At 45.3% G+C, this 22,752-nt stretch overlaps 1 protein-coding gene across 4 annotated transcripts in view; it reads left to right on the forward strand.

Annotated features, from left to right (window-relative positions):
• Positions 1-22,752, forward strand: part of prkcaa (protein kinase C, alpha, a) — a 69,861-nt gene that overhangs the window by 10,159 nt on the left and 36,950 nt on the right. For all 4 annotated transcript variants that reach the window (XM_055507539.1, XM_029135925.3, XM_055507540.1 and 1 more), the window contains exon 3: positions 17,579-17,661. In XM_055507539.1, the coding sequence (XP_055363514.1) occupies positions 17,579-17,661 (83 nt within the window). The remainder of the gene's footprint in view (positions 1-17,578; positions 17,662-22,752) is intronic.

Consider the following 22,752-nt stretch of genomic DNA (forward strand, 5'->3'; position numbering starts at 1 on the left):
TGACATTGATGAAATGAAATAGAAATCGAAGCGGGGAGTGTGTGATTGGCTTTATACAGGCTGGATTTTAATCAGCTCCACACAACCATAGACAAAACATAATTAAGTTTGTATTTTTAACACAGGAAGTAAATATTTAGCTTAAGAGGAAGATCTTTCTTTCTTTCTTTCTTTCTTTCTTTCTTTCTTTCTTTCTTTCTTTCTTTCTTTCTTTCTTTCTTTCTTTCTTTCTTTCTTTCTTTCTTTCTTTCTTTCTTTCTTTCTTTCTGTCCTTCCTTCCTTCCTTCCTTCCTTCCTTCCTTCCTTCCTTCCTTCCTTCCTTCCTTCCTTCCTTCCTTCCTTTTGTTACTTTACCCTTTACTCCTCACAATTTGTACTACTCACTGAAACTGCACTAATTTGACCGCCAACATATCAAAGCTTTGCAAAACCCTGCAGTGGAAGGACCCACACCACAGTTACCAATTATACCACATTTTAATGAGCGCCGTTGCAGGGTGAGCGCAGCGTTACATAAGCTATGATCCATACCAAGTCACGGCAGGATAAATGGGTGAATTCACTAAAGTGCAGCTTTACTGGACAGAAAACTCCCTCACTCCACCGCTTTATCCTGGAAGGGGCCTGACGTGGCGGAGCCGCTCCCAGCTGTCAGTCGGTGGAGAGGAGGGGTTCGCCTTCTCACGACGCTGTGTTTTAGCCCTGCTGGGTTTAGTTCCCCTCCCGCTGGAGGGCCAGCGTGACGCTAACTCTGGCTCCTCTTTTAGCCGATGGCTGCCAGGCCATTTATTTACAACTGTTTTACTTTTCCTGCCTGTATGTTTATCTGTCTCCTGTCATTCTGTTTATGCAGATCATTCATAATCATAGCTTTGTGATTCAGAGGTAACACTCGTGGAGAGCAAAACAAGATTCGTGCTAATGCTTCCAGCTCGATGAATAATTGAGTTTCTGTGGCTCTTCAGCGTTGACGTTATGGTTGGGACGGGTCCTTCCAGTATCTGCGTAATGTTATGGCAGTGAACACAGTCTTTGTGCCAACCTATGCACTCAGATGGTTCGGTATGTAAGTGAAGTGAAGTATGTTTTGATGCTTTCACTTTAGGCCCCAGGGTAAAATCGAAGCTGATTTGTTGTTTGTTTAATTTCATTCAGGACGCATCTCATCCATTAAGACATTAGTGGTTAGTCATTATCATAATTATGCCGCAGAGGACAAGAACAAAATACACCAATCAAACGCTACGGAGAAGCATTTGGATCTAAAGTCACAGATTGGAGTGAATATAACTGTAAAAAACTTGCAAATCTTGCATATTTTCCAAAATCCTTAATTATAATCGTGAATAGAGTATTTACTGACAGTGGAGCCCGATTCAGCAGAAAAACATCCAGCTGCGTTGCTGCTGGTGACCTGACTACCTCTCAGGGAATGACGTAGTTAGTGTAATGTTAGTGGGAAACAGTGAATCAGTAGACATAGCTTTTCCAAGAGACGTGAAGTCAACGTAATAAAAGGTTTACCTTCCAGAGGTGCACACCACTTTGTGTACAGAGCAGAATGCTTTTAAAACGCAGAGTGTTTGCTTAATCCATTGGGAGGTGCAGCACCGAACATTACCAAGGATTAGAGAGGGATATTACTGTCTGAATGCATTAGAGGTGTATTAGATAGCTCCGTGATGGAGCACAGACTAATGTACCAGACTCTGAATTACAGCATAATCTGCATTTAATTGCCCTGAGTTTTGTTGCGATAATGATATTATCTAATGGAAGAGCTCTGTCCGAGGAACAAAAGGCAGGGAAATGGAACAGAGCCACAGTTGCAGGCTGGTAAATGGTGACCTCGGCTACACAAAGATCACATCTACTGACGTACAAGAATGCACAGACTAGAATGTGCGCTTGTAATCGATGCCTCGCCCTCCAGCCCAACACATTGGGTGAATTTCCCATTTGTCCAGTACTGGGTTGATACCTCAGCGTAGGAGAGACAGTTTTGTACCTTCTGCTGGGTATTTGGCCACAGTGGAAGGAAAAGGAATTTGGCAGTAAAAGTGAAATGTTGTCTGGAGAGGGGATTGTGTGCAGAGAGCCATTTGTAGTGGAAATCAGAAGCAGGGAACCTGTCAGGAGGCGCGACAAGCTGCCCGGTGCCGCTCGGAATAAAAAAAAGGCTCAGCTCGAGCATCGCTGGGCTTCATTTCTGATAACGAGGTTGAGTTGCACTTCAGACTCAGACTCAGTAGCATCCTTACTCATTTCTGAGTTAGGATGTTTGCTTCAATTTTAAACCTGTCCTGGTGATAAATGCAAGGAGAATTTCTTTTATTTATTTATTATCTTACTTTTACTGTTGCGATGTCACGACAGGAAATTCCATTATGTTCTATTAAGGGAGAAGTGAAATGTTAGACATGCTTGTGTTTTTGTTTTGTTTTTATAGGCTTCAGCTTCAGTTCACAAGCTGTGGTCATGTGCCGATACAAATGCACAGTGTGGATATTAAGCCTGTTGTGATTGAGGCCCTTTGTCTGTGTGCATTTTACGTGCCTTCCAGCTATTGTTGCCACTTGCAGATGCTTCCTGATTCTTAGTCAAATACCATATGTGCCGCTGATGTACTGATAAGCTAGAAAGGAACTACAATTAAACGGTCCTTGTGTCTGCATTTGCACATTCGGGCCTGATACCGTCTTTAAACTCTGATTTGAACACGTGCCTTATCTTCTGCTTTTAATCCGGAAACCCGTCCTTCCTTCACGCCTCACCTGAGAGATTAGTCTCCGTGAACGTCGCAGTCCATCAGCGCTTGGTGCTGGAGGTGTCGGTTTGCCTCAGGCCCCTCGCGTCTTTCATTAAAGATCACGAGCCACACTCACTTTGAAGAGTGAGACTGAATTTTTGCCGTCGATACCTGCCATCCTCCACTGGACGTCAAGTAGGTCAAGCAAAAAGTCTTCTCTGGAGAATAAAGCGGTTCAGCCTCCGACTGTGGTGCGGATTGGTTAAACACTCACTCTGAGAAGGAAGCCCCAACGCTACTCACACTGCTGATTGATTTTTACTGCAGTTGTTTGGAGCCCTTGAGAAGAGGATACTGTAAAAATGTGAACCAACACAGTAAATGATTAAACTTCAGTTAATGATCTAAGTCTTTAAACCACGAGAGAAGTCCACATGTCCATGCAACATTTATGATGTGAACCTGTAAAAACACAAATCACATCCTCTTTGCACCACTACAGTTTAACACAGCTCTCACTGGCTTTTGCACCCAACATAATTTTTTTTTACATTTATTGTGTATAAGCAGTCCACTCCTTTTCTAAAATGTTTCCATTAATACAGCACTTAAATTTATTTATTTAATCGTGCCACAGAAGTGCTTCACAATCCATTTTCAAGACAAGATAAGAGCTAAGTGACTTTAAGCTGATGTGATATAACATCATATTGTTCATTATAACATCATAACAAACAATAAAAATGCTGCCTGAAAATACACTTATATAGGAATAATAAGAAAGTTCTTTCTGTGTTCTGTACCTTCATTATTATTCAACACAGATTTAAACAGTTGACTCTGGTATAAACCTTAGTATGTGACAGCGAGGACAGTTGGCTGTCAGCTGCCACGAAAATGGACAAGGTGCCAAGTGTATAGAAAAATACGTGGCAGAGGGAATTTCATCAACAGGAAGCGCCTTCTACGCAACCATTGATTTGTTGCGGGAAGATCGTTGATGTCAGAAATCCGTCATATTTCAACGATCAGGAATACGCTTACTTCACAAATTCCAAATGTTCAAACCTATTTTAAACTAATCACTATTCCTGTGATATGTAAAGATTTACTAAATATATTACTGCATATTAAGCCACTCTATGATCATGTGAACGGGACTAGACGAGACACCTACAGGGAGGCGGGGCCACTGGCTGTTATCCACACCGTGAGCCAGCACCTGACATTTGGCCTTTAGCCGTGAGACATGCGAGATGCGCAGTCTGAAGGCGTCATGAGTCATGCGTGTTCCTGTCATGGACTCGGACCCGTTCACGTGTGTCTCGTCTGGCTCCCTGCGTGGAGTGGGCAGCTGTGTGGCGGCCTCCGCTTGTTACTGGCTGTCTGCATGACTGTATAAACCCTGCGTATAATCCACACTGCTGTGGATTAAATCCGATGGGATGCATTGTTGTCGCCGGGCTAGTAGACGCGTAGTTAATGAGTGTTTTATAATAAAAGTGCAGTGTGTTATTGAGGCTGCAGACAGCAGGGACCGTGCAGGCCGACAGGCTAACAAGCTTTGTACAGTGGCCAAGGGGAGTGTGTCCAAACTGGAGCAGATACAAAGTTTGTTCTGTTGTATAATCCTGCTCCAGCAGCAGCAACATCATCCAAAGTGAGGTGATTAACTGTAGCTTAAATGGAACCTCACACTAATAAGTAGAGATTTTAGATTTATTGTGCAACCGGTTTGTTCTATGTCTGACCTTTACCCGAACTTTGTCTTTAATTATACAGGTTATGGGCTGTAACAGGTCCTTCAGGCTGCTGACATGACGCAACTGTAGCTACGTAGTAATTCAGTCCTGTCTGAAACAGACTGGTTCAAACAGGACAGGAAGTTGAGTCAAAAAGGCTGGTTGACGTTTTGTAAGGGCAGTGACAGCAGATACATTATCATTACATGCAAAACCTCCTCCAGTTGTAGTTATGTTTGCATTTCCTTAGGCCAACCAAAACAGCCCAAATCTTTGAAATCTCTCCATGTCATTCTCTGCCCTCTGCTTTTCTGTCTCAGCCGAGCCTGCAATGAACGGGAGCAATTCACGAAATGCCTTGAATTTTCGAGCGATCTCACCTTTCTTTAGACGTGATTCTTCACCATCACGTACGCGCAAATGACCCGTCGCGATAACGGATCACTGCGCACGCGGCTCAGAGCCGTGACCTAATAATAACCCTCATAATTGTATTTTCTGCAAATCGTCGGTCTGTGAGGAATCAGAACTCACGACTTGTTCCTTCGGCTCTAACACCCACAGCATTTCAAGCATTTCATCCCCTGATAATTTACTGACGTGAGAATTAAAACAGAATAAAACTTCTGCTGCATGTTTATATGAGCCAGGAGCTAATAAATCCTGCCCTGTTGGCCTCTTTGGATTCTCCACCGTCTCTTCATTCCAGCGTGTCATTCATCCATCACGCCCCCATCTGAGCTCCTTATCATAGTGAGACCTATTAGTCAAACACACCCCCGGCTCTAAAGTGAGCTCTTGAAGCAGCGTCTTGAGCTGCAGCACCAATTGGACCAACGCTCATTCATTCTTAGGCAAATAGCCTTTTCATTCAGGGGCAGACAGAGCCCATATATGATTAAAGTTGTTACAGCGGCGGATCGGGAAGATTGCGCTCACTGCAGCCGTGAATCCCGTATCCGAGAGCAACACTGCTCGAGCGAAGCGGTCGCGTGCATGTGGAATGCTTTGTTGTCAGACGTGTTACACGTGAGCGCCAGTCATTATGAACCCTTCCGCTTCTCCTGTACATCCATTCATTTCCTCTCAGGCTCTCTGGTGGCTCTATAGCTGCCTAGTCAGCGGTTCCTCCTTACGTAAACACTCCTGCAGCTATTGTCTCTTGACGTCATCGACCTATAGCTCGTACTCGGCCTTTGTTCACTTGCTGCACACACGCAGTCATAGATTGGCAGCCACTGTGGAGCGTTTGCGCTCATGCTGCTGCTTCTAGTCCTGCACCTTAATACTGAGACTGAGCCTTTCTTCCTGCCCAGGGGCGCCTAGGGATGAGTGGCACATAATGCAGTAAAATGGAAGATGAATAAAGCAGCGGCATTGTCCTGTCAGAGCTTTGGCCTTTCCCCAGGAGTCTTTGCCCTAGAAATTATCTGATGTATTGTGAGGCTTTAATGGTGCGTCTCCCTTTAGAAATGAGGAGGTGATCCTCATGTGCAGTCTGAGAAGCAGTGGGAGCAGGAAAAGGTCAGGGTACAGTGACTAATGCAGTTGAATAGCTTACTGGTGTACACTTAGTGCCAAATCATCTAAGACGTTCATTACAATATTTAATATTATTTTGAGGCAAGAGTTCAGGATGTTGAGTGGATGGGGACGGTTTGGAACTGCGGTAGTGAGCTGGTTTCTCTGGCGAGGCGAGGTGACAGCCAGCAGGAGGTCCTCTTTCTCGCCGTGCGCTAATTTTAGTACGGCAACCCTCATTCTTCTCTTACGCCCCACGGTCGCACCACTGGGGTGGCGGTTGCGACTGCGATGCGCCGCCGCCGCCGCCGCCGCGTGTGAGACAATGAGAGACGCAAGTGGTATGCACTGAATGTGCACGCGCAGGGTGTGAAATCATGGCTGGCTGAAGAGGCCATTGTGGCTCCGGCTGTTGACATGCTTCACAGCTGGCGTAATCGTTTTTAATAATAAGCCCTACTGCATGTGTCGCGAACATGAATCAGCATTAACGAGCGCCGCGTCACCTCACTCACCTGCAGTGACCAGCGCTGTGAATGACTCCTGCCTCTGCGGTGCGTAACTGCATTCAGTCCCATTCGAAGCTGTGCTCAGTCATGTTCTAACACAACAACTATTATTTATAGAGCTATTAATAATGATTAATAACTCGTGATGCAAATGTTCTGCACAGTCTGCGCAATCTGCAGCATGTAAACAACTGTTATGAGTCAACTACAGTAAAGGAGAAAGAATATTGAACTTCAGCCCGCTATCAACAGTCCAAACAACAACGGGCAGGAGCTGGTGAATGGACCTCATGGTTCTAGTTGGATGAACCACAGAGTCATAAAAATGTACCAGAATGCCCAAATAGTGGATTTTGCATGTGCTGAGACCTTTAAAGTCAAAGCAATCACAAAATGCTCCCTTTTGAATTGTATCTGTTTTAAATGTAAATTCAGCTCTTTCTATTTGCGAGCGTCCCAGTTCAAAGTGATGCAGCGCCTGGCCCTCCTCAAGGCCTCGTTGATTTGACCCAGGCGCCGAAGCGCTTGGCAGCTGGATTACGCCCATTTCCTGCCGTGTTATCTGTTGCTGCTTCCTTTGCACCCTATTGCTGCATCCTGCGCTCCCATTATTGGCCGTTGCTGTCGGTGACAGGAGGATATGGGTGACGGCGGCTTGGGTTCGCGTCAGCCGTGTGTCAGATCGAAAACTATCACATCAAAACAATGTGGATGAAACCCATGGCAGCATATTTACCAACGATACACAACTTTACTCGAACCTCAGCCCCAGTCACAGTTAAATTCTACTGTGTTAAATCCTTACAAAGTACAGTATAAATCTAATAGATAGGATTCATAAGCCCAGGGTTCGACATATCCTCGTGTTGCCGACCTTAAAGCAATCTGTCGGGTGCTGAAAGTTTGTAAGTCTGCAGTGTTTTTTGCTTCCCATCTGCCCCTGACTGCTTCCATCAGCTCCAGACATCTACACACAATTTGTGTTAAATCACGTCAGATACTCTAGATGGTTGTGGATGCTAATTAGCTGCAGTTGGCTTCAGACTACTACACCTGCTCAAAACACAGGCCACTGTTGCACTTTGCACCTCCCCCAAGACAAATGCACGGTGTTAGCAGACTTTACCCCAATGCTGTTTGTTCTATGCATCAGACCTGCTCTCCTTATCCCTTATTTTGCTTGCAGCCTCGACAAAGGATGTGGTTGTTTTGAGCTACTCGCTGCGAAGCGGCCTCCTCAGCACTTCGCTCCCTTTGCCTCCGCGGCCTAATGCACTTTCTCAAAACCGCAGAGTAACTGTTAGAGCGCTTGCTGCCTTGGCATTTGCAGTGTGACTCTGACGCACGGTGCTCACAAGAAGCGCTGTTCGAACGCACGATGCCGGAGATAGAGCCCAAAGACATGAACGCCGTGAGGGAGAGACGCTTGTAAGACAACAGAAGATGAAATAAAAGGAGAGAAGCAGAAAGGCCCATTTATGTAAGTGGCAGTAATGCTGTTGTGGTGTCTTGGAGCCTTTCCAGCTCCGTGGTGTACACTTCCCCACACATTCACACACGCCCACCCGCACAGACCCACTCAGTGGAAGGCTGCGGAGTGTAATGTCCTGTCTGGCTGCAGGCTGTAAGAACCACAATAAGCAGTGTCTCTGGCCAGCTGACCGCAGCTGAAGGGGCTGAAGGAAACGCTGTACGCAGAAGCTGAGCAGGAACCAAAACAGACCTCTGCAGCTCAGCCACCATGGCACAGTCTCTTCCTAGTTTCGCTCATTTTGTTTTAATTTCTCCACCGGTCATTAAACTTTTATGCTTTTCTCATGAGTCACTTCTGGCTGTTTTTTCCTATTTCCTACATACAGTAATCTGCTCCCGTAAACTCCTTGATGTTGTGGTCTCATCCCGGCCAAGCTGTTAGCACTTAATGGGACTGACAATTGATTCCAGGGAGGAGTTGTGACTTTTGTCCAGGATGCCCGTTTCCAGATTTTATGCTAAGCTAAGCTACTCGGCTGCTGTCCGTAGCTGATCAATCATCATATTTATGTAAGCTTGGAGAACCACCAGACAAACACAGCAAATCAAATAATAATAAAGAGAAAGGAACTTTTTGAACTGTTTTCAGTGCACCAACCTTTCAGAAATGACAAAAACGTTGAGCTCACATTCACACTGAGTGAGTGTTAATCACACTCAGTGTTGAGTACCACTAGAACATGTGAATGAATGAGCCTGCTCAATCAGACTCATCTTTCTTTTGCAACAAGCTGCCAACCAGTTTAAATGTATACTTTGACCTGCAGAGCTGCAGTCAGTTCTGGCACCTCACCTCATTACAGCATCTCCATCAGCAGTGAAATAGTAACAGTAGTAATATTCGTCCTCATAAGTGAACAGGTAGTACATTGATTATGTGAATTAGAGTTGAGAGGAAGTATAATTGGTGAGTATGAAGCCTAAGAATAGAAGAGTCATCACACATTCTGTACCTGGATAATGTTTGGGATGAATTTTTAATAAAAATTACTCTGTTCCTCATTTTGTGAAATGGTCCCTGTTATTCTCCCGCAGACACAAACCTCAGGTTTTTGGGTTAAAGACGCCTGACTGCATTATTTACAGTGTGTAATAAAGGTCGCGACATGAATCAGATGGACTGTCACCACACCCAGTAATCGCTTAGGATTATTTATAGCCTCTGCAGAGCTGGAACCCATGGGAGGATGGCGAGGTTTAAAGCATTGTGTAATAGTGTCCGGTTTCTTTGTTTGGGAGCGTTACAGTAAGCGTGCACACACATCTGCACCGCTGTGTGAATGTATCAATACTATATGAAACAGATAAAGGCTAAATGAAAACGATGCTGAGCACAGCACTGGTTCTGATGACCAGCACAGTACATTAAACCACAGAGACCGAGCAGGGTCAACGAGAGGTGACCCTGTCGTGCAACAGATTCAGACGCTTCACAGTGTAATGAAGCTCCTTCTGAAGCCGTTTCCTAATTTAAACAGCGAGGCTGTGCAGTTTACCATAATTAAGTTCAAACCCATGGGCTATATTTTCACGCCTTTGAGTTATTCGTCGCCGTGGCCTCAGCTGACAGGAACGGAAGCGTTCGCAGGCATTCTGGGGGCGGTGGAAGTAATGAAATCCCAGAATGCTGCCAATGAAGCTATTTTTCTCCGAAGCGGTGTCACCATCTTTTTTTTCCCCGTTTATTGGCCTGTAGAGCAGGACGATGAGCTGCGGGGACATTATCACAGATCGATGCGTTCGGCTCCACGTGGAGCTATAACTTCTAGGATCTACAGCCGCTCAGCGCTGCTGCCAACTTAGCATCGAATTAACTGTTCTTACTAAGGAGCTCAGTGGTGGTGGTGGTGGTGGTGGGGGGGTTCTGTTTGTATGCAGTAGTGAGTAATGTGCACATATTTCACACATCCATCAATGAGCACTGAAATCAGGAGTCTCAGCCGTTATTGCATGCGGGCTGTTCCCAGGCCCAGCCACACTCGGGCCTCTTTGCCGCTATCATAGCTCTTGATGGTCCTGCTGTGAAGGCTCGTTAAGGTGGGTCCTTCCGCGTTGTGCCTTGGCAGGTTATTGTGTTTCTAGTGAAATATTTTCATTCCAACCACTAGTTACCGCCACAGCCACGGCTACACACTGCTCCTGGGAGGCTGTGACGCCACCGTCGCATTGTTCGGTGAGCTCCTCTGCACAATGGATGAATTAGCATGTCCGGCCTTTCTCTTGTTGCCCCCTCGGTTTCAAACTCCTCCTGACAACTGTAATTTGTGAGCCGTGAGCTGAGCTGATGATATGCTTTTAGACCGTCTGCCCCTGAGTTTCTATTGTCTACGCTCACAATTGCACGTTGCGGCTCCGAATTCAGCCCCAAGACAACGTCACAATCATTCGCATTGTTGTTTGTTCCAGACCCAAGAGCTCCAAATTAATTTCTGTCTCCTTCACTCCCTCATTATCTTGTGCACTTTCTTCTTCATCCTCTTCCACCCCCATATTAAGCCTTGTCAGGTATCCAAGTGTAGCCTGGTCAGGCTGTGTCTTACAGCACCCCGAGCCTCAGATGTAACGAGCTGCTTGAATACTGGCTGACACTGAACCTCTGTGCTATGGTTCCAGAAAACAGGTGCAGACCGACTAATTAAATTAGATAGAGATGCACCTCGGCTCAGGCGTCATTGCTTATATCTCTCCCAAGTCTTCATCAGTAGCTGCAGAGAGCCAAAAGGGCGGTGACGCTAAAATACAGCCTGCTAATTACAAAGTAAAGATCAACAGAAGAACATTTTTGCATTATCTACTAACCTGCTGTCAGACACTTAAACAGAGGATATTAATACAGGACTGCATACGCAGGTCAACAACACTGAAGCATTGTTTAGAAAATAAAATATAATGCATATATATGTATTATCTTTGTCTGTCAAGGTGTTGCTCATTATGACTTGCTCTAAATGTCACTGCACGCGATTAATTATTAATTGGGTGTGTGTGCATTGCTTCACCATTAAAGGAGGGTGTTCATTTAAGCTATTTTTAGGTTAATGTTCCATTTTCCACGTGATGAGTCATGCATAGTGTTTGTTTTCATTACATCAATACAGTTCTAAACTCTTAGAAGGCCAGTCGCATGCTTAAATCCAGAGGTGTGTCAAAATGAAACAAGTGTCTGATTTATGTTGGGCTGCAGCCTCACAACTGTGGTGTAACATTAGCTTGTAAATCTATAAAAACACAGTCGTGCCAATGTTTCTAAAAAGGATCCCATGTCAACCTGCGACTGGGTCCAGAAGGTGCTCTGCCTTTTTGATGCGCTCATGTAACATGTTTTGATAGAAACTCAATAGAAATCGATTTTGGTCAATAAAGACGCAGTTAAACGGCAGAGAGCTGTGAGCAGCTGCCTCCCTGGGGTGTGTTTGCCTTTGCAGGCTGTGCTTTGGATCAGCCCTGCCTTTTCAAAATCCCATTAACACGCTACCCTATCGGTTACCTCATCTCACAGCGCATCCAACGTATGCAGCAAGGTGTGTTATTACAAGACTCATTTGTGTAGGCGTAGCATTCCATCAACCCCATGCGGCACAGCAGGGGGCACCTGTGGAAGGATAGTGATTCAACTCACCAATGCCAATATCTCCTTGCAGAGATCAATACTGTGACATGTGTACTAGTATCCCCAGTGTGTGCAATATGTAGGGATCAATGTGTTTGGACAAAGGGATATGCATTTGGTGAATGTGAGGCCCCCTGTGTCTGCTGTGGAAGGAAAAACAAAGTTCCCAAATGAAAGCCAGCTGTGTCTCCTCTGTTGTTAGCGGGAGCTTGAAACAGGAAGCGGGGTGTTTGGTGGGAGGACGTCTGCTACGAGGTCCTGAGCTGCAAACAGAGCAGCAGAGCCTTTTCATCTGCAGCAGGGTTTCTGGTGAGGTGGTAACGGTACGTCTATTGATTATCGTGTAAAAGTATCATATGTGGCTTACGTTGGTTTACCACAGGGCCCAGGATCAAGATGATGTCACCCTCCTATAGAGTTAAGCCTTCAGCATTTAATTAGACTGGAACGTTTATCATTCATGCAGGCAAGCCTACGTTCTCCGCTGCATGCGTGAGGCCTTATGCTTCTCTCCATGCGTCTGGCCGCTGGTGCATTTGCAGCATAAGCATGTGCATCAGGCATAAACAGGGACACGGAGGATGAAAGCAGCCGGTTTGCTCCTGTGAGTAAATCATCAGCTGCACGGCCTCGTTCCTGCAGCGCTGACCGGTGGCACAGCGCTCCCCTGTCTCCGGCCAGTCTCCCTCCATAACCGCCGCTCACTGTGAGATGCTGTGTTACGCAGTCACGTCCAAAAAGGACCGGCAGCTTCTCTGAGTTTGTTCACTTTTGATAATGCCTTCACAGAATGCACAAGTTACAGTAAATGAAACTCTCAACCATGTTGAGTTTGGAGCTTGTTTATGCCCAGTCTCAGTGAATTCTGAATTAATACCAGAGATGTTCCAGCCAACACTATCATCTCTTATCAATCGATTCTATTTTTGCTCCTCACGGCAGATTTTTAGCATTGCACAGCTTCCTCGGAGGGATTTGCTGGACACATATCTGTGTCTATGTCTATGGTCACAGAAGCTGAAGTGGTTGAGGAAATGTGGCCCAATGCTACGTCATTTATTGGTGATTTGTTTGGAAATGCTGAATTTATTAAACAAAACTAGTCGTTGTGTTAAAGCCATACGTTATCCTTCAGTAAGGTGTTCAGCTAGTTCAGCCAGTCTAGTCCGGAACAGATGGGAGATGATGTTAGTTTAGAGGTTAGTGGATTCCTCGTGTGTATACAGTAGTTTACTGTGGAATTTCTGTGGAAAGAACAGCAACACCCACTGTTATTAGACTTAGTCTTGTCAAAGAGCCTGTTCATTATTATCTGTAGATATGCATTTGACGCACACACACACTTTTTTCAATAATCAATTCAGAAACAATGTTTTTTCCTCAGTTAAGCCTCATAATATTGATCCGCTGCCACTGCAGAACCATGTTTAATGTAATGCATCTTATACTTACTCTTACACTGCTGACCAGGGCTGATTTTGTCCGCCTATATTCTTTCTACCAGCAGCCTTTGCTCTTACAGGCCTCTGCTGGGCAGGGGAGCATAAGCTGAATAATGTGTATGCAGACAGCTCCCTTCGACTCGCAGCAGCCATAACACCACAGTTTCTGTCTCCATGTCGTGTAGGAGTCTGCTGTTGCGGCTGGCTCTAATTGTTCTAGCTACAAGGATCCCCGTCAGCCGGCATGATGTAATTTGCCCACATCCTTCCATTACATGTCATTCCTCTTGTCTGCTCTTTACCACAAGTGACCATTATGTCTGCGCTGTGCATGAGGCTCCTTCTCGCTATTCACCAATTACTGTACAAGCGAATCCATCTGCGCTCTTCACGGCATTAAGCATCATACTCCCCGTTGAAGCTCTACTTAGAGGTTTTGTTACAACTTGGTGCATCTTAAATGCCATTGTGTAGACAGATACTGGCCAAACAACAAACAAACAGTATTTACCGTCCTCTTTAACAGCAGACAGACTGAATCGGCGGCAGAAAGGTGTCCTGCGACTTGTGTCCGCTGGAGACTCTATTTAGATACTTGAGGTTTTGCACCAAGCTAAGCTCGGTTGCATGGGTTATAATACACTGATCTTGGTATTGGTAGCATTTTTATTTGGACACTGCATCCAGTTTTAGAATATCTTCTCCTGCCTGCATCTTTCTCCAAGGCCCATTCGTGCAGACGGGCTTCTTAATTCTTATGATAAGCTGTAGGTGTGTGTATAACTACACTATGCTGTATATACTCACAATCAGTGTCATGTGGATGGGAATGAATCATATTGAATTTCAGGATAAATACTAATGACCCCCCACTAAACCAACGTCCTGATCACTCATGAAGAGAGTCATGAATGTCATTTAACACCAAAGCCATTTTGCTGGGTGAGCTGGCTGTCGGCTCATGAGCCTGCTGTGAAATGAGCTTGTTTTTAAATGATCCATCTATCCACCCTTGAAAAACAGCCTCGCCTCACTTCCTGCTTGGTTCTAGTCACACTTATTAGAAGGATGCCCTACAGTACCTGTGGGTAGGACGTCTAACATGTAAATGCAGCTGCACCTTCATTACTATCTGTCCTAAGTGGGAACCAGTCTGATCAGTGTCTACAGTCGGTGCTGCTAATGCACAGCAGGGCTTTTTACTTAATACAGGACTACAGCAGGGCACAGATGTCAAGTGTGAGTGGGAAAAAAATTAAATAGGACAATACAGATTTTAATTATTCTTCATTTTATTTCGTGCTGTGGCTTTAGATCATACACATCCTGCTGGTTATTGGCCGAGGTTCGTCTGACACTGACAGTCAGGGTTAATAAGCAGACTTTTACTGTAGGTTATGTTGATGCTCAATATACATACTGATACACAGCGATGAGTGAAAGCCATATGAGGTGTTGATGCAGCGATGTAGCCGCCATAATAACTGCAAGTGCTGACGAGGCGATCAGCGCTGCTTCTAATGGCTTTAGTATTGAGTGTTAGAGGATAATTACATTTTGACTGTGGGATTTGTAGCGGTGGAGGTTGTGGGGTGTCAGGTTAAAACTATATCCCTGTTAAAGACTGGAAATGGATCATATGGGCCATAATGGTGCTGATGTCATGATCTAAGTTGAACACTAATCATCCAGCTTTAATGTTGTATGCATTTAATGTATGTTCAGGCACCAGACTCTGCTCCAGTCAGTCGAACTTGCATCATTCAATGATTTCTTTCAGTCACCTTTCTCGGGCCATGGATTTATCGTTTAGCAGCAGCGGTGACAGTTGTTCCGGCATTCGATGAGAGAAAAGAACCGCAGTCGATAGCGAAGCCTCCCAGCGTATGAGGAGACGCCTTTGTGATGGCCGCCAGCAGCCTGCAAGGATCGCTTCATCTCAAAACATTCCTCTTTTCAATATTGTTTTACTGAAGTAGTTTAAATTAATCACATCTGCATACATTCAAACTCTTGAGCAAAATCCCCGCCTCTTTCTCATTTCCTGTCTGTATTCTAGACAAAAAGCTGAGGAAATTGCTCCTGTGAACTTGTGACCTGGAAAAGATTCTGAGGAAATTGATTTGCCAGAGTGGTAATAGAAACGAGCCCCTTATCTTTCGGGAACAAAAGTGATTTTGTTGTGAGCTGTGCTAAAAGGTAATAAGTATTGATTTGAAAACCCTCATTACAATCTCACTTGCTGCATAATTACTTCTGTCGAGAGATGAAGGAAATGATTAGGTCAATAGCAGACAACGATTTCCATTTTGGGTGAAAAACTTCACCGCTTTGCTGCTCGACTGTCGTCAACACATGACAGAGGCACTTCACATTGAGGATTACTTTCTTATGCTAACACGACAAGCTTTAATTGCTTCATGAAATGCCAGCAGCCAGGCTCCCTGTTTTAACCCAGCAGCTTTTAATAGAAACTGACTCACCTGACTCTGCTATTGTCAGTGTGCGCGTTGGCTTGGTTTGGGCGCTTTCCAAGCATTATTTCACACTAGCTACCCTAATGATTAGCTCTGACACATTTGCTTTATTAGTAACTAATTACCAGCCTCCGCTGTAAAAACATAGAGCCCACCGTCCTTTGACGGTGGCTGTGTCCTCTCAACGGGGTTTGAGCAAAACAAGACCTTTGGGAGTCAGCTGAGCTTTAATCAGATGCTGTGACCATCTTCATCTTCAGCACCGACCTTATTGACCTCCTTTTTTATGTAATCACATCCTTTGGACTCTTCAGCATACAAAGCAATGATGGGGGTGCAGCTACATTAGCATGTTTGTAAGTAATTAGGCAGGAAGTGAAGAGATGGAGTAGGAGGAGCTCATGAAGCACAGCTGGAAAGCTCATCAAAAGGGGAAAGATAAACTTTACTCTCTGTGATTCACATACAGTAACAAGCAATCATTGGAAAAAAACAAAAAACCAAGGTAAATGTCTCAAGATTCCAGTATGTTTGGATGTGTTTTTCCACCAGGGCTGTTGAATGGTAATGCTTTTTCACCTGTGTGCAGTAAATATGGATTTCTTTATTAAAATCTGATACGAGCGCGATGAGGCCGAATGCCAGCATCACATTTCTTACTGGGTTCCAGCGTCTGCATACAAACAGGCTGCTGTGTATGCGGAAGCCGTGTTTGTGGGGAACAGGACAGCAGCGGCGGCACCGTATCAAAAAGCCCGTTTCCGATATTGATGCTGGTCAAGCGCCAGAGACAGTGCCCACTGTCTCTGTATAATATCATCTGTTGTTTAAAATATGCATTAGCACATACTCATGAATACATACTGTAGTTGTAGTAGAGGCAGAGCGGTGAGGGGTCAGATGGTGGATGGATGTGCAGGAGCTGACTCACGCCCAGACGAGTGTGCAGAAGTCAAACATAATGACCATAATCTTAACATCAGCACCGTCATTAACCAGTTTGTGTTAACACCGACTTATTATTTATGCATTTAAACCAAGCAAGGACACATGAATGGATAATTAACTGGTAACAAGACACAAATGCATGAATGGAGTGTTTTGAAAATCACGAGATGTTCTCTAATGATGTATTATTATTGGTCATTAGCAGTCTTTGTGCATGTGCCCGATTAGCTGACAGTCGGTCCGGCCTTGGATTTTCTGACTGTTGAGGACTGTTCATCTGCGGCGCCTGTACATAACAGCTCATCCTAAGTTCCCGGTTATTTGCGCTCGAGTGGATGTGTTTGAAAAGGATGTGGCGGAAAAGACGGGAGGTGATCTGTAGGTGGATGCATCTGAGAGACGCGGCTCCTGCACGTTGCTTTGCTCCGATTCTGAGGCACTAGTAAAAAGGAAAAAAGGCTGAAAATCAGGCGAGGGAACGTGGAACGTGACACAACGCACTAATGGAGTGCGTTCGCCGTTCCTGCCGTGTGAGGACTATTAAGAACAGAAACAAACCGGCTCAGACGCTTTCTTTTCACGCTGCAAGTGGCCTTGAAAGCAAGAGACACGTCTGTGGCGAGCCAGTGTCAACTGAGCCTTTAACAGCAGGACATGGAGGAGATGCGGGTGTTTGTGGCAGCCAGCTGGACTTCAGCCGCACCCTGTCTGGTTCTGTGTCGGCCCGGTGGCGACGGCGGCCTCACGACGTCCGCCTCAGCTCCCGTCATGTCGGCGAGGAGGTGGCTCTGGGCCGTGCAGTCAGAGCAGTCAGCCCGCAGGCAGGACTGGCCATCTGGACCCGCGATAAGGAGCCCAGCCCAGACATCATCAGCCGCTTTCCCAATTCCTCTTAGCGCTATCAGATCCGGACTTTCTGCGTTCTGTCCACATATCGGTCAACAGTGACACGCAGCATTTAACCACGCCGCTCTCTCTCTCTCTCCCTTGTCTTTTCCATCTCTCCCCATCTGTCTCTGTTACTCCGTCTCCTCTCTGCCACTGCAGTTTGCTGTTTCGTGGTCCACAAGAGGTGCCATGAATTCGTCACGTTCTCCTGCCCGGGGGCCGATAAAGGAGCCGACACGGACGTAAGTAACCGAAGCTCAGCTGTTGATTCGCCTGTGACATGCAAACACAGTATCGCCACTACGCAGGTGTATCATGGCCTCACTCTTCTTTGAAGTAGACGAAAACCTGCACGAATCGCAGCAAAACACCATGATAGGCTGCAGCTCAGAGCGCTGATTATATTTGTGCAAAAAATGGCATTCAAATGTTACATTTCAATTAAATCACAGTAGCAGCAGGTGGCTAATTCGTCATCACACCTACAGTGATATCAAGCTTTCCCAGTTGAGTCACTGGGCTTCATGCTTCACCTGTAGGAAAACCTGAGTCATTGCCTCCGGTCCCTCCAAGAAGATGAGAGCAACTGTGATTATACACCCTGTTATCCCAGCTCCAATTAATTCTACATGACAGAGGCTTGCAGGCTTCTGTAGCATCACATTACAAATGGCCCGACTGGGCCAAGAGGCAAATGAAAGCCATGCCAAAATCAACACGTCTAAGAAAACTGGGTAATTGAATCAGCTTATTGAGGCCTATGCAGGAGGCCATTGTAGTTTTATAGACAATCTAGACTCAGTAAATGTCTAACTCACCCCTGTACGGTAACTCTGACCAGTAGGTGTGTGCCATCAGCCACTGCATGTCTGTTAAGCGTGAAACTCTATTTGCATACCTGTTTGCCTGTCGGGCACGCGTAGCCTCCCAGCATTACAGTGACGCGGCCTGGCTTCGGTAACTGGAGATGTGTCAGTGTGTCTTCCAGGATGGTCGGCCCAGACTCTTTAAATAGAGAGGATGACACGAAGGCTGCAGCAATAAATAATAGTCCGAGCTGAATCCAGTGGACTCTGGGGTTTAGAGCAGCCAAGGAGCATTAATTAGGCCTTTGACGCCTGCTTGACCCCAGGCCATTAGTTCCCACTCAGTAGCTTCATGACTCTATAATTTCTGTGACTGCATGAGCATCAACTGAATGTCTGTCTGTTAAAATTGTATTTTCTGAGTATTTATTTTGACATGTCACAATATTTGATGCTTCCCTTTAATATACATTCCTGGACACTTAGTAGTACTGTTGCCAGGGGCAACCACACATATTACATGGCTTGCTGCCTCCCAGGCATGCGATCCAGGAAGCCAATAACTCCCTTAGCCAACAAATATCCTGAAGATCTGCAGTATCTAGGCTACCTGCATTTCATGACTCATGTCTGTGTTTTATAACTTGTCCACCGGGAGAAACAAAAGTGTGCACAACGATGAAGAAGAAGAGGAGCGACCAGATCTCCAGATATCAGATCTCAGTGGCCGTCGAGTTAGGTGTGGCTAACCTCTATGTGATGCACCCACATTAGCAAGAAAACACTGTTTCTCTCAACAAACGCCTCGGGGGCTTGTTTAAAGGGCAGGTAGGCTGCACATAGGTGAGAAATTCTCTGCTCAGCCAGACTCGAGAGAAAGAATCAGAGAGGTAGTTTGAGTTTCTGTAGTCTTTGAGCAGAGAACAAACACTCAAATAATCTACTGTAATAGTTTCGCAGGGATTGAAAAATGTGACTCCAGGACACAAGACTTAGCATTTTTCTCTGGATTTTTCAGTATTTGAATGTATCTGACACTTCAGCATATTAGATTCTTGTATGAAGTCTGCTTAAAAGCCAGTTTAAGAAATGTTTTCGTGTGCTGGGTGTAACATCACCAGCATCTCCACTAAGTTTGGCACTTTACAGGACAAGCACATCAATAATGCAGAAGCTTCCTGTTTCACTACAGGGGCTCAACAGATGAAAGTGAGAGGTTTGTTCTGTGTGGGTGTGTGGCTGCTGAATCATTGATGTCCACTTAACCAGTGCCGCACGTATGACCCAGAGCAATCTGCAAATTGTTGGCTGTGATTTCCTCCGTACACACAACATATACAGTATTTGTACATATATATTTATATATATACACACCAGATGACATCTCCTACTGTAGCATCATTCACAACAGAACACCCCAGGCTTAACCCCCCTCCCAAAAAAAATGTATTATTACCTCAACTAAAAAAGTCAAAACCTCAATAGAGCTTTTAAAACTGCAGTGACTGGTCTGTCTCTCTCTCTCTCTCTCTCTCTCTCTCTCTCTCTCTCTTTCTCTCTCTCTCTCTCCTGTCGCTCTCTCATTCTTGCTCAAACACAAACACACACACACACAAGCAGGAGCACAGACAATCACCCCCCAGCCCCTTGGGGCTGTTCAGTGCACCGATAGCTTAGACATTAAGCCACAGCACGGTGGCCTTTCCGTCGCCTTTGCCTGGGAAATAGACAGAGCTGACCTGAGGGTGACACGACAGCGAGGTCGGGCTCAGGCAGCTCCTTTTGAGTTGCTATAACATGCATGCAAATGGACCCGTTCGGGGCGTGGCCCTCCTCTCGCTCGATGTCAGCTGGAATTGGCTCCAGCAGCCCCGGGGCCTCCAACAGGAACAGTGGTAGTGGGTGGACGGGCGCAGTGGACTCAGACCCAACGAGTAAAAAGGCATCACAACACCAGTCATAAGGAGAAAGCAGGCCTTGTGTGATGTGATGTGTAATGGTAATTCAAGCGAAGCAGAGCACTGTCTTACTCAAGAGATGTTTGGCAGGTCCAGAGGCAGCCCGGTGACAAGGCTTAGGACACAAGGACTCTTCCTGGGAATTGAAAACAAGATTAAACCGGAGAGGAGTGAAATTACATCAGATGTGCCACAGGCATTTTGGGTTGTCACAGGCAATGGAGCCTTTCATCTACAGGGTCTTATTTGGTTTGCTTGTAGCCAGGGTGTTGGCCAGCTCCTTCTAACAGGCCTGGATGCTCGCCGTGAACTTTGTCCTCGCGCTCAGCTCTTCGCTCGCACAAGGCCATCGCTGGCTTTATTTAGCCATTTCACCACATGCCGCATCAGCCAGTTCACAATATACAGTGAGTTTCAGGTTTTTAGGTCGGTGCATTGCTCATTTTCTTCGAATGGCTGCATTTTGGCGAGGAACTGTCTCTTTTGCTTATCGCGATCATCCGAACATAAAGGCCAAAACTGTCAACCACAGGCAACTAAGCGGAGCCAGTGTTATTAAGACCTGTGCCACAAAAATGAGGCTGGTGCTGGTGCTCAAACATTTCCATGGCCTTCTTTGACATTTCCATGGAAATGATGAAGTCAGATCTAAAAATATTATACTGAATTTTGATGATTCTGTTTCGTTTTAGAATTTCGTTTTCCTCCTGTGAACGGTAAACAGTAGAGAGGCAGACGGGAAGCATGCGGCAAGGCAGTGCAGGATTTTAGCCCAAAGAAACGTTTTGCATGATTATGCTTAGTGCACTGATTTTATTGTTGCTTTACGGTTTAAACAAATGAGATAACTGTAGATATTGGGCATGCAAATACGCCCTGCAGACAGCAGCAGGTCCTCATACAGTGTTTTTCACGAGCTCTATTGATTGTCTCAGGAGTGCTTCCTTAATCAAACGAACATACTTCAGGCTATGATAAACATGAGTGCAGTTAAACACACTGTGCCTGCAGCAAAATGGAGGTCACTCGTGTAATGGGGTGGTTCTGTTACAAAGACACAAACGTGCTTCTGGGAATAAGTTGCAGCGGATCTTCATAATGTACAAACACTCGTATTTCTCACCACTGATGGCTGTTGGTTATCTGTAGCGGGTCTTTGCACATGTGGCAGCGCAGAGGCTCATAAATGTTCTCATCTCCGAGCCTCCTGGGGTTATGGTGCGCATTGTAAACATGTGTAGGCCTACAGAGGAATTCTCCAACCCACTTTAACAAGCACACGTTCAGATATTATCACACGCATTCTCAGAATACAGATCACTATTGGAACTATTTGCCTTTTTTGCTGAAAACAACCATATGCAGTTAGAAATAGATGATGGTTTGAGTTCCCATGCTCCGTGTTGAGCCAGATTAAAAGCCAAGACCATGGGAGGCGTGTTTATAGAGTCGTACTGTACAATAGACAGTACTCCAGTTTTCTCTGGAGATTTAGGCATCGCACTGACTGCACAGTGTAAATGTTTGGACAGTTATCTCCCGTGTGATACAGGAGCTTAGGTTAATGAGAGTCTCATTCAAATACTGAATGAGGCTCTCATTACTTTTGCTGTTCTCTGGGCCTGTAAACACTGTTTTTGTTTTTTGTCTCAAGTCTAAAATATACTGGAAGCTACTGTACTTTGCATTTGTCAAGTTAGCGATGCCAGCAGAGAATATATGTTCTGAGCGGCAAATGACATGGTCAGAATATTCTTAAATCACCCAGTCTCATTTGGAAATGTATAATAATTAACAATAATGAATAATGTTGATCTTATCTTATATATGCATATTATACTATAATATATTTATTTCTATATTTATTCTAGTCATGGACCTCCACTGCGCTACAGTTGTTTGAAAAGGAATGAAGCATAATGTTTCATGACATCGTTTAATAAATGTATTGTTGTTGGTGATTATCAGAGCTGACTGATGGTGCACAGGATGCTGTGTGGACAGTCCCCTGAGGTGCTGCTGATAGTATTTATGCGCTATGAGATCGTAATGAACACTTCACTGTCTGTCTGGCTAATGGTCTGTGACGGGCTCGTCTACAACGAGCTCCGATTAAGGCTTCGCCAGAGGGTGGCGGTCTCTGGAGTTGGTGTGTGTTTGGTAGAGGTGAAGGGGAAAGAATGGGCTGAACCACACGTTGCGCTGGATGTTCTAGGCCTCATTAAATAATACTTACTTTTATATTCTTTTGTCAGTTTGACCTTTCATTAACAGTAAATCACCAGCTGGTCTCCCAAGATGATGCCGCGTTTGCTTTTGTTGTATGAAACGTCCAGACGCCATCATCAGCTTCCTTTTTTCGAAGGGGCCTCCAGTTTATTTATGTCACCTGATTCGCTGTTTGACATACAGGCAGTATTTCAGGTAAGGCTCTGCAGGCAGAAATGAGTGACCCGCAGAAGGTTAGACTGATTTAGACTGTTTAAGCACGTCGGCTGCACAGACAGACTCATTGGCCTATGCAGGTAAAACTGAGCTCCACTAATCTGCACCTCTACTTTGCCTCAGC

This window comes from Betta splendens, chromosome 1 (assembly GCF_900634795.4).
Source record: "Betta splendens chromosome 1, fBetSpl5.4, whole genome shotgun sequence".
Taxonomy (NCBI): domain Eukaryota; kingdom Metazoa; phylum Chordata; class Actinopteri; order Anabantiformes; family Osphronemidae; genus Betta; species Betta splendens.